This window comes from Aythya marila (assembly GCF_965140915.1).
Source record: "Aythya marila genome assembly, chromosome: 1".
NCBI classification, from domain to species: Eukaryota; Metazoa; Chordata; class Aves; order Anseriformes; family Anatidae; genus Aythya; species Aythya marila.
In genome coordinates this window covers 69978635-69991231 of record NC_139042.1, presented here as the reverse complement: position 1 = coordinate 69991231, position 12597 = coordinate 69978635, and the positions used below count along the sequence as shown (strand labels likewise).

Genomic DNA, 12597 nt, shown 5'->3' with positions numbered 1-12597 from the left:
TCCATCCCCCAGGAGCAAACTGCTCCAGCACGGGTCCCCCACGGGTGGGCGGCAGCTCCCCCCAGACCCCCTGCTCCTGTGTGGGCTCCTCTCCACGGGCTGCAGCTCCGGCCCGGGGCCTGCTCCTGCGGGGGCTCTCCATGGGCTGCAGCCTCCTCCAGGCCACATCCACCTGCTCCACGTGGGCTCCTCCACCCATGGGGGGGCTGCAGCGTGGAGATCTGCTCCATGTGGGACCAATGGGCTGTAGGGGGACAGCCTGCTCCACCAGGGGCTCCTCCACGGGCTGCAGGGGAACTGCTGCTGTGTGCCTGGAGCACCTTGTGCCCTTCTTCTGTGCTGACCTTGGTGCCTGCAGGGCTGCTTCTCTCACATTTTCTCACTCTTTTCTCCCAGCTGCTGTTGTGCAGCTTCCTTAACTCTGCTCTCCCAGAGGCCCACCCAGCATCACTCCCTGGCTCAGCTCTGGCCAGCAGTGGGTCCCTTTTGGAGCTGTCTGGAGCTGTCTCTGATCTGACATGTTCAAATACAGTGTGTGAGAGTGCGAAAGCAAGTATGCAAGTTTGCAAGATCTATCGGTGCCCCAGGCCACAAAATGGACCTAGAAACTCAATGTAGTATGTCTGTGTAAGATTCATCTGCCCCAGGTCTGAGCTATGTGCTTTGGTATTGCTTTGTATTTGTAGATCTTTGTAGTTCATTGGATATAAACAAGTGCCTAGAAAGAATGAGGTAGACCACCTCTTGGCCATGTGTCTTCTTCCCATGGGCTGTGAAGGGAAACCAGCAAGACTAGCTCAGGCAGAGATGCCTGACTTTTTGATTCTTAAACTGGGAAGATTAATGGCTTTCCTACTCAAGCCACTAGGTGGCAAATATAGGAAATGTGTGCCCAAGTTCCTTCTCTGCCTTGAGATCAGAGTTGAGACTTCCTACGGGGTTCCCACGGATGTGGCATTTATTTATTTATTTTTAATCCTATAATGAGTCAAAGTAATCAGCCATTTTCTCCTAAGCTTTATTTATTTATTTATTTGTTATTGAGAGGATAGTGTGGTCAAATAAGGGAAAAAAGAAACAAACAGCAAAACAAAACAACAAAACAATAAAAGATTCAACTACAGATTTTTTTATTATTTTAATAATAATGAGATGTTAAAAGGAGTCTTTGGTCACTTTTTAAACTTTCTTGCAGATTGTTCACAGGACCCTTGCAGCGATGTTGGGTTCTTTGGCAGCTTTAGCTGCATTAGCTGCTGTGGGGGAGGTAAGTTATCAAACTGTAAGCGCTTACTTCCTCACTTCAATTCTGTCTATGATATCACAAAATCCAGGAGTTGCCATGTTGTGAGTGGACACAGGGGACAGCAGCCTTTTTAAATAGAACAAGATGGTAGGACAGATATTAGGATGGGGTGTCACCATGGGGAAAGCAGGAGAGCCTATGGAACAGAAGAGGAGTAAAAAGTCAGTTGATGCATTTAGTTATGATTTGCAGGAAGCTGAATACAGCTGTTTTTATCATAATTCAGATTTATTTTAGCACTGTTATTTTCAGTAATGTTAGGTTACCAATCAAACCTAAATGGAAAATACACTGCCTTATGCTGCCCTAAATATTTACACCTCCTGCTTATACTTTCCAATCCCTTTGTTCCCCCCGTTGCCCCCACTTACTCTTAGTTGATATTTAGTGAAAAGTCTGATTTTTTTTTCTTCATTTTTTCTTATAAATAGTCACCACATCATTGCTATGTTCTTTTAAATTCCGTCTGATGTGTTCACAGGTGAAGCTGTATGCTTTTGTTATCTTATGAAAAGGAAAAATGGGGTGTACCATATAATTCTGTTATAATTTATTACTCAAAGCTACATAAGGAACAAGTAGATAAACGAAGAGCTTAATGTAGGCTTTCGATAGTGACCCACTTAGGATGCCTGCAGTACTTTAAATTGATAGTAATAGTAATAACAATAATAATAATGGAGTAATAAAAAAAAAGAGTCCTTTTTGTGTGCCTTGTAGGAACACTTATTAACTTCTGTCAGAGTTTATTTAAATGTCTCATCAGTTAAGTGGAGTTTATACTTCATAACTAATCACAAGTTAGATGTTCCGCGGTATTTACTGGTAATTGTATTTTTTGATTGCAGAGGCCAAGTATGGTCAAAGTGGTAGAGTGGATTGATTATGAGACACTGGCGCTACTGTTTGGAATGGTAATTAAAATGTATCTCTTGCTCTAAATGTGTTGAGATAATCACATTCAATATCTAGATGTTACTTTTTAAAATGTTTTGTTAATTGCACTTTACTGGGACGTGTTCTAATGAAAAATTGGAAGATATTTATCAAAAAGGATGATGAGCATACCTTTGAAGGAGCCTTTGAAAATATTGCTTTTTTTTTTTTTTTTTTTTTTTTTAATCTGTAGAACACACAAAAAACATGACCGAGGTCTATAAATTAGAAAACCTGTTTAAGTGTCAAGTTTTATCACTCTCATTTATCTTGTTAATTTTGTTTACTCAAAAACTTCCTCAAACATGCTCTACTGGCTTTCTTTGTCTTAATGTCATGTTTGGAGCCAAAAAGAGAAAACCAGAAATGGAGGAGAAATATATGATTAGATTATAATAATATGCTATATTATTTTGCCCAGAGCTATTTATGATAAAAAGTATTGTCCAAGTGTGATTAAATGCTGATATAAAATACGCAGTTTATGCAGGAAAAATTACCATTTTCTGTTTCCATTCTGAGATTTTTTTTTTTTTATTTACTGACAATGCTCTGGGCCCCTCTGCCCTCCCCACAAAAAAGGAAAGCAAAAAAAAAAATCATTTGGGAGGAAAGATGGAATCACAGGCAACAACCCAGAAAAGTGGGAAAGTGCAGGTAATTCTTGGAGCTGATATTTTCTGTAATCTGTAGAGCATTACTGCAGAAAGCACACAGTTATTGGCTTCTCTTGATTAATGATGCAAGGGAGACACATTGATTCTTTAATGTATGACGCCTTTACAATGTAATGTATGACATCATTACAAATAAAATTCAACTAGACTAATTTATAGACTGCTAATGCTGAGAACTAAATTTCACCATATGATATCTGAGATAACCAACAGCTGTAGTAGTTATCCTGATATGAAAACGATCAGATTCTCAAAACGGTGGCAGATACAAGGGACTTTTGTTAGGGCCACAAACTATATGACACTGTTTTTGCATAATTCAATTGCAAGCTATCCTTTTTTTTTTTTTTTTTTTTCCTTCTTTTGGTAGATGGTTTTGGTGGCCATATTTTCAGAAACTGGATTCTTTGACTACTGTGCGGTAAAGGTAGGCTTGTTTTGGTACTCTTAATTATTTCTAGTTTAATCAAGTTAGCATTTAATAAGATCATCAAAGAACTTCAATAGAACTTTTCTTTGGGCAGTGTGTATTTATCACACTACAAATGGCAGTATTGTGACTTGTAGTTTTGCAAGAAAATCTTTTAGGGATGAAAGGAAGTCTTTAAGGCAATTCTCTTTCTACAGGAGAAAGGCAAAGGCCCCCAGTAGGATACACAAGCATGTAGACAACATAAAGTTGAATTATCCCACTAACTTGCCCAGGACTGCAGTTCCTCTGTAGCTGAAATCTGTATTTATGTCTGGCAGTAGGAGAGAGGAAATATGGGAACAATCATTAGCTTTACAGTCACACATGATAAATGGCCACAGACCTTTGTACAGTAGCAAAGATTACATGAAAAGGGTAATTCTGATGGATTGGCTGTAAAGCAAGTATTACCTATAGTGAGGGACTCCTGTTGCAAAGCTTAATTTTTCTGAGAACTGTGGAAAGAAATAAAACAAAAGCAATAAAGGGGACTGCTTTGAGCACAGAACACCCAAGCAAAATGCACATGGACAAAAAACTTGTCTAGATAGATATCCAGACTGTGTAGCCCTGGTGGTGCTGCTGTGAGGATGAGGAAGGTGTCCCAGCTTGTGAAGGTGACAGGAGGGCCGAACTGTGTTAGTCCACCCTGTCATGCAGGCAGAAGGTGGGTGCTCAGGCCCCACCCATGCCTGGCAGTGGACTATGAGGTCTCTTCACAACTGTATGATGGAGATGTTTGCCAGCTTCCAATATGTGTTTTGTTGCTAAATGTGTTCATACTGGAGAGGGCAGTGATGGACGTGCATGGAGTAGTAAATGCTCTGAGCTCACTGTTGTTTCATCTTTCGTGAAGTAGTTTATCTGTCATTTTTTGACAGCTCAGCTGGAATGGTGTAGTCCCTTAATTTTGTTGTTATTTGCTTGTTTTTTATTAGGCTTATCGATTCTCTAGAGGCAAGGTGTGGGCCATGATTACGCTTCTGTGCCTTATTGCTGCAATTCTTTCTGCATTTTTGGACAACGTTACCACTATGCTGCTCTTTACACCAGTAACCATAAGGTACTTTACTGTTATGGTTTTGGACTTAGTCTTTTATAGCCAGCAATCAGTAGCAGGCATGTGTGCATAAATGCTTGTTTGGACTTTTTTGATTGTCTAAATGGAAATTAAAACTTCAAATACTCCTATTGTATTAGGGTAAAGAGCTGATGTTTTCAAAGGGATCAGTGGTTGTTTTCCTTTTGTGTTGTTTGGTGAACATATATCTGAAGCCTGTTTAACCGCCTTGGGAGTTAACCACCCTGGTTTGTCTCCATATCTGAACTGCAATAGGATATTGCACCAAATGCTCCCTAGAAGATGACTTTTCATCCTATAAGCAGGGAGATTTTTTTTAATTAATGTTTTGTCCTTTACGGGCTATATACAATTTTGTTTAGTAACCTATGTTTTACATGTGTTATCCCTTCTAATACTTGTTAAAAGGCTTCCAGATTTCAAGTAAGAATCTTCCTTTGAGATATGAGACTCTGAATTTTCTTCCTGATGGTGATCATGACATTGGTACAGTCACAGATCAATTCTGCAGTTGGAGATTAAATCTTTGAAATTTTAAAAACAGTGACTTTAATTACTTCAGGTTATGTAAGTTAACACATGATTTGCAACTTCTATGAATGTGTGACTAGAAATCGCTGTTTAACCTAAATTTAACCAGTGTCTAGTTAATCCAGTTTAGTTTCTGAAAGATCTAGTGTGGTTTTAAAATAATCCGGAGTGATGTAATTCTTCCAGTCATTCATAGAATAATAGAATGGCTTGGGGTGAAAGGCACCTTTAGGGTCATTTAAGATCACCCAGTTCTGACCCACTTCCATAAGCAGGGATGGCACCCACTAGATCAGGTTGCCCAGGGCCCCATCCAGCCTGGCCTTGAACAATTCCAGGGATGGGGCATCCACAGCTTCTCTGGGCGACCTTTTCTGGTGTATCGTCAGCATCACAGTAAACATTCCTTGTTTCTAATCTAAATCTTCCCTCTTTTAGTTTAAAGCCATTATCCCTTGTCCCATCTCTATCTGTCCATGTAAAAAGACACTCTCCATCTTTTTTATAAGATCCCTTTATGTATTGAAGAGCTACAACAAGGTCTCCCCAGAATATCTTCTTCTCCAGACTGAACATCCCTGGCTCTCTCAGCCTTTCTTCATAGGAGAGGTGCTCCAGCCCTCTGATCAACTTTGTGGTTTTTGTCTGGACTTTCTCTAATAGAACCATGTCTTTCTTGTGCTGGGGACTCCAGACCTGGATACAGCACTCCAGGTGGGGCCTCACAAGGGCAAAGCAGAGGAGCACAATCACCTCACCCTGCTGGCCACTCTGTTGATGCAACCCAGGATGCAGTTGGGCTTCTGGGCTGCAAGTGTGCACTGCTGGCTCATGTCGAGCTTTTCATCCATGATTATGACATCATTAAAAAAAGTATTAAAGCACATCATTAGAATACACAAAATTATATTAAGATATGCTGCCATTTTAAAAGGTAGTGTAAAGCAGTAAAAAACAATTTTGCAAGTGGCATTTATTCTAGATTAGGAAACAGCTGGTGAGTGAAAGCACCATTTGTCTTCTGTCTGATTATATTTTAAAGAGATCACTTTGCCTTACTCCAGTCAATAATTTCACCTCTAACAGTAAGCAACATTGGAATTATTAAACACCAAGTTTTCTTTAGCTGTGTTGCAGAATATTTTGTATTAACTATAATTGGGAATGGATTGAAACACAGATGTCAGTGCATCATGAACTACAGTTCACAGGCAGAGTTACTGTAGCATTTATTCCTTTTTTTACCAAATGAGTTTGTAACACTGAAAAAGGGCAAATTCAGTGTGCAGGAAACATTTGTATTTGAATTACTATCAAAGTGAAAATAAAATTTGCTCTAATCGAAACAAATAATAGCCTATTTCTAAAAACATCATGCTGGGGGTCATTTGTTGTTTTTATCTTACTGTCATTGTCTTCAGCCCTCATCTAAAGCTTCACTACATCACCCTGCGCTGCATTGCCATGGAGATAGAGCTTGCAGAAAATGCTACTGATTCTGTGAATATAAGGATTTAGACTGCCATTAATAAGGCATAAAACATGATATTTGTTTCTCTCTGCATTTTGAAGTAAGCTGATAAAAAATTAATATCTACCCATTCTTAGCTATGGTTTATTTTCAAAATGCTTTGTTATTGGGAACTGGAAAAGGCTAATGGTTGTTCACATGGGAAATTATATAACTAGGGTAAGTGTACTGAGAAAGTTCAGTCCTATGGTACAGCTAACACACTGTAATTGTTCTGTACTTTGGGCTTGGCCTTTCTTGGAGTACATCTGCTGTTCATTCCTCAAGCTACCACGAGGCACATCAAAACAAATCAACACCAAACCGAGCCAAACACTAATGAAATGTTAACTTTATTTAGAAATGCTGGAAACAATGGAGTGATGAAGTTCAAAGTATGATTGTAGTATTGTGCCACAACTTGTGTAATTGGGCCATCTGTACTACAGAGTACACTTTTAACTGCATAATTTTACACTGTTTGGGAAATAATGCATTTTTGCAAAGTTACTTTGTTCTGGACTTTTTATGTACTGATATATGTATAAGCTAACAGTGCTTTTTCTGATTTTTAAATTGATACTGTTGGTGACAGAGTAAATGTATCAAGGTAAGCTTTTGTGTAACACATGCTTTTCTCTTTGAAATATAAGTTTTAATAATATAGACTTCGGTTGAACTGTAAAGCTCAACTTCCTTCAGGGAAATCACTGACAGCACTACAATGAACGAAATCCTGAGGATGAATGCTCACTGCCTAGGCTTTCCCACATCCTGTATTAGGTAGAGGGGGCAATAGTTTAAGCATGCTCCCTTGAAAAACAGAGGAATTTCTCTCTGGGCTTTTACCCCAGCTGCCGTGCTGTGCTCAGGAGTGGGTACCTGAGATGTAGGCTTCCGAATCACACCAATCCTTACTTGTTATTAAGCTATAGGGAAGGGGGAGAACCAGGAGCAGAAAGAAATGGGTAAACTTTGGCTGAAAATGGAGGTCGATGATAGATGGATGATTCATGGCTGATAGGTGGCCTGTCCTCTGCTTCTGCTCCCCACACGATAGTCAATAACTAGGGCTGAGTACAGAGCTTGTGTTTGCCCAGAATAATTCTCCATATGTCAGTGCCACCTGGGAACCATGGCTTAAAAAGCTGTATAGCACTTAGAATGGGGTTTTAAATTTGAAACTTTCCGTGTAGTTCAACTTTTGGAATAATTGATTACTTCTAATGAAATTCTGTTTTAAACACATCAGTTTCATTTACCATTAACTATTGCATTGTAAATGTAAAATGTCTATATTTTTTGCATTGATACTGCTATAATTACCAAAGTATATATAAAATGAAAATTTCAACTGTACACACAGTTTTTATCATGTTTCACATCCTGAAATTTTTCAGTTGAAGAACTTTGTTTTGTAAATTTTATAGATTTTAAGATTCAAGGGAATATAATTATAGTTTTAAAAGGTTAATTCAATTTTCTTTCATCTGCAGGCTCTGTGAAGTACTTAATCTTGATCCCAGGCATGTCCTGATTGCAGAAGTAATTTTCACAAATATTGGGGGGGCTGCCACAGCTGTTGGGGATCCTCCAAATGTGATTATTGTTTCAAAGCAGGAGCTGAGGAAAGAGGTACGTACTGTAAGCTACTCTGCTACTGAAATTAAGTGCTGATGCTGATTTATGCTGTGTTGAACTTTTTCTTCCCCCAGACAGCCATATGAGCAGAACACAATCCGCTTGTTCTGCCATGCTATTTCTTTCTTAGTAGGGCAATCAGACAGAACAGAGTGATCTTCTGGGAAAAAAAAAAACAAAAAAAAAACAACAACTGTGATGAAGAACAGACTTTTTGATATGGACTGAGAATACTGGTTTCCTTTTATTTTGGGGGTTTTCTTTGTCAATGACCAAGTGAAGAAGGAATCAAAACAATGGAGGGCTGTAAAGGCAGTAAGTTGGATAAAATAAGAAAAGGACATGAAAATGAGCATGAAAATCCAAACTTTAAATATACTGAGACTGTTCGATGCCTTATTGGGACTTTTAAACAAGAAATAACTGTCTGAACACACCTGTGCACACCGCAAGAGACCACATAGCCCCTGTAGACCTGTCACACGTGACCCTGCTGCAGGTGGTGGATTTGTCCTCTAGCTGCAGCCCTTTGGGAAGTGGGGGTGAGGGTAGCAGGGGCTCTTGCCATGCAGCACAGGCTCAGCTGGCTCCCACCTCCTGCCAACCTGTTGATATCCTCAGGCTACAATGAGGCATTTTAACTTCCTGCACTTGTCTGTTTTATTTATGGATAAAACTCTTTTCAGTTTGGTAGATGAGTGGTGCCAAAGGGAAGGCTATGGTGACAGGTGCTGGGTGGGACACTCCTACCCCTGCCAGGGGGACTGTCCTGGTCTCACCATCTTCTCTCCGTCCTGTAAGGGCACCAACCATGTGCTTTCTATTTTTTCTAGGTGTCATAAACCCCATATTATTTTGTGACGCTAATGCCATATATGAATTTAAAGCGATTTAGTGTAACACATGGGCTAGTGTGAAAATATCTGTGCAAGTGGGATAACAGATTTTTAGTATAAAACTTTTTTTTTTTTTTTTTTTTTAAATCTGGAGTTAATTACATTTCTGTTCTACTAAAAAAAAATTATCTTCTAATTAACTGCATACACTCAAATTAATTAAGTGCTGTCCAGGTTGGAAAATGTCTTTGAAAGTTAATAGTGTTTAATGAATTAAACATTTACTTTCAAAATATTTGAAATGTGCTGCAATTAGTTTGGTTGAATGGTGACTTTGGAGACTCTGTAATATTCCTGGCTGAGGATTTGATTGCTAAATTTTACATTTTAAAATATAAAATCTGTGCAATTATTGCAACCTCCTTTTCTAAAGGAGAATAATTAGCACCTGCCACACAGGTCATTTTCCTAAATACTCAGAAACTCATCATCTCTGTAAAACCTTTTGCAGGAGCTATAAACACAGTAAGCAATTAAGCAATCACATTGAAAGGAAACAATTTTATATTTTTCTTGAATGAGATATTGATAATTTTAGGAGGACTCAGATGTATACAGACTCTAGAAGATGTGACACTATCGCAAATTCTATATTTTAAACAAGCAGAAAAACTTTGCAAACATTTTCACTCTGGAGCTTTTTCATACCTTTGTTGGATCAAAGAAGTAAGAATGTAAGAAAAGAGATAAGATGCAGCACAGGATCATGTGACTTGTACTTCTTCCTTCCTACATTGTCATCTGTTATATCTCAATATATATAAATCAGAAAGGGTCAAAGACCCGTCCTGGGCTCTGAGGTGGCATGGCTTTTGTCCTCACTGTTTGTGTTCTCGGTGTTTAGGTCTCAGCCCCTCTGGAGGGGATCTGCCTAGAAGAGTGATAGCAGGAGAAGTGGGATAAAGCCAGGGGAAAGGGCATGGAGAGACCTGGACCATCTGGAATCCCACAGTCTATGCTGTTGAACTAATATCTAGATTCTTAATTTTGTCCATCCACTCTAGCAAGCTCTCTTTTATTCAAAGATGAAATGTAGACATTGTTTCTGATGCTAGTTCTAGTAGCTGCTGAGAGGGTAGTTTATAGGATCAAACTCAAGTCCGCCACCAAAATGCGTGGAATGCCAGCTACATTTGTACTAAGTGATTTTTTTATTTTTATTTTTTGGTGTTTCAGAGGTACAAATTTTTGAATACAATTACTTATTTTAGTGGCATTTTGGAAACAGCACTTCTTGCAATATTGTTTGAAGTATTTATTCCTTTGTTTTCTAAAGAAAATAGCTGTATTTTTTTCCTTCTTTTTCATGTCCTCAAACATGGTTTTACCATTCTATGAAAATTTTCTCCTGTTAAGGAGAATTTTCATTGAAATGTCTCTCTTCATTCTCTTATGCGTCTTTTCCAGTGTTATTTTTACTCTAGTAATACAGGAGTACTTGGATAACTGCCCCTGTAAGAGGCCGATAGCTCATTGCACTGTGAAGAGGATTGTTTTTTCTATTTTAGAAGGTGCGATAAGAATGAGAATTTTCCCAGTCTTTCTGAAGTTTTTCTGTTGTACTTTTACCTCTAAAAGCAGCCTAGTGAGACATTATACAAGTTCACACTTTCTTAGGAAAGCTTGATTTGTTAAATAAATACAAAATGAAGTGCAGCCCTGTTACATTGGATGCTGTTGTTGTGTTAAAGCATTAGAAATGTTTTACTCTTTGTTTACTGTAGTGCTGAAGAGATCTTTTTACCTAGGTTCTAGGGAAAACTCATGCCATATAAAAAATATTTTATGAGAAGTATATTTGAATAAATAAGCATTATGTTAAACCTTACTCATTACAATGTAAGGATAAGTCTGTTTATTTGTCCTGAGGCATGAATGAATACCTAAGGGTGTTTTTTTTTTTTTTTTCTGTTTTTTTTTTTTTTAATAGCAGCAGTTAATTTATGATAGCACCATCGTGTCTGGAATTAGTGGAACATTTGCATAATAGGAGATAAAGATTTGTTGTACTCTTACTTCTTCTTAGGATGAAGCTGGAAGAAGTCTCACAAAATAGCATTTATATTGCTATATTAGGAAAAGAAAATGATGAAAATAAAGAGATTTCATTAAGAGCAAGCAAGAAACTCATTCAGTGAATACAAAACTTCAAAAAATTTTATTACCTTCAGAATACTGCTACTGAGTGGCCATTGTTAGCAAAATTATATTTTTGTCTTGAAGAGGTATTTGCTTTGGAATTTGGGAACTCTGTTTTATATACATAGTATGGCACAAACTGTTTCAAACCAGCCATTGCTTTCAGAAAGGTTGAGTGTTAAGTCCTCTGTATTTGGGAATTTCCCAAGTATCTGCAATCATGCCTTTGATATCTGAAGTTGTTTGGGCCCTAAGCTTAGGCTGTGATTACATGATCTTTGGACAAGGGATGGCGAATAGGTCTCCAGTGCAAAATGGCGTGAACATAGCGTATGTTAGTGTATTGAGCTTTATCTAGAAGAGGTAATGATAAGAGTGAAGACAGTTTTAGCTTTTGCTGGATTATATCCTCTTGAGGGTCCCCATTTATTTACAGTGTTGGTATGTGATAAAGCTTGCACTGTTTATCTGATGTTTGCTGAAGATTTTGGATATTCAGCAACCCATTCAGAGTTATTCTTGCAATTTGACAGGAATTCCCCAGAAAATGAACAGCCATAGGGATCTCCTGTCCTGCTGTTGTGGTTTAACCCGGCCGGCAGCTAAGCGCCACACAGCTCTTTGCTCGCCCTCCACACCCCCCCAAGTAGGAAGGGGGAGAGAATCAGGAAAAAAATGAAAGTTTGTGGGATGAGTTAAAGACAGTTTATTAGGAAAGAAATGAAAACAACAATGATAACAGTACTACTACTACTAATGTGTACAAACAAGTGATGCACAAGGCAATTGCTCACCACCCGCTGACCGATGCCCATCCCATCCCGAGCAGTGGTTCCCCCACCCTGGCCAGCCCCCCCATATTAATTGCTCAGCATGACTCCATATGGTATGGAATACCCCTTTGGCCTGTTGGGGTCAGCTGTCCTGGGTCTGTCCCCTCTCAGCTCCTGCTGTACGACCAGCCTGCCTGCTGGCAGGACAGAACAAGAAGCTGAAAAGTCCTCGGCTTAGTGTAAGCACTGCTCTGCAACAATTAAAACATCAGTGTGGTATCAACATTATTCTCATCCTAAATCCCAAACACAGCACCATACCAGCTTCTGGGAGGAAAATTAACTCTATTCTAGCCAAAACCAGGACACTTACATTTCAGAGGCTTTCAGTTTTCATGCTGAAATTTAGCATAATGCTATATTAATTGGTTTTATTGTATGATAAATTTTGGTGCCAAAAAATGTATGAATAGAAGTAGATAATTCTGACCAATGGAACAGAGAAAATCCTATATGTAAATCTATTAAGGTATTTCAAGCACTGGCAGACTGTGAAATGGATTCCCATAGCTCGTAGGCTATTTTTGTTGAGGTTGCTGTATACAAGCTTGGTAAAACTTTTAATCAGTTTGTAA

General features: G+C 38.7%; 1 protein-coding gene across 1 annotated transcript in view; it reads left to right on the top strand.

Annotated features, from left to right (window-relative positions):
- Nucleotides 1-12597, top strand: part of OCA2 (OCA2 melanosomal transmembrane protein) — a gene marked incomplete at both ends in the record, with an annotated part of 186299 nt that overhangs the window by 55200 nt on the left and 118502 nt on the right. The window contains 5 exons of the mRNA XM_082773952.1: nucleotides 1196-1267; nucleotides 2155-2220; nucleotides 3290-3346; nucleotides 4330-4454; nucleotides 8010-8148. Coding sequence (XP_082630078.1) covers nucleotides 1196-1267; nucleotides 2155-2220; nucleotides 3290-3346; nucleotides 4330-4454; nucleotides 8010-8148 — 459 coding nt within the window. The remainder of the gene's footprint in view (nucleotides 1-1195; nucleotides 1268-2154; nucleotides 2221-3289; nucleotides 3347-4329; nucleotides 4455-8009; nucleotides 8149-12597) is intronic.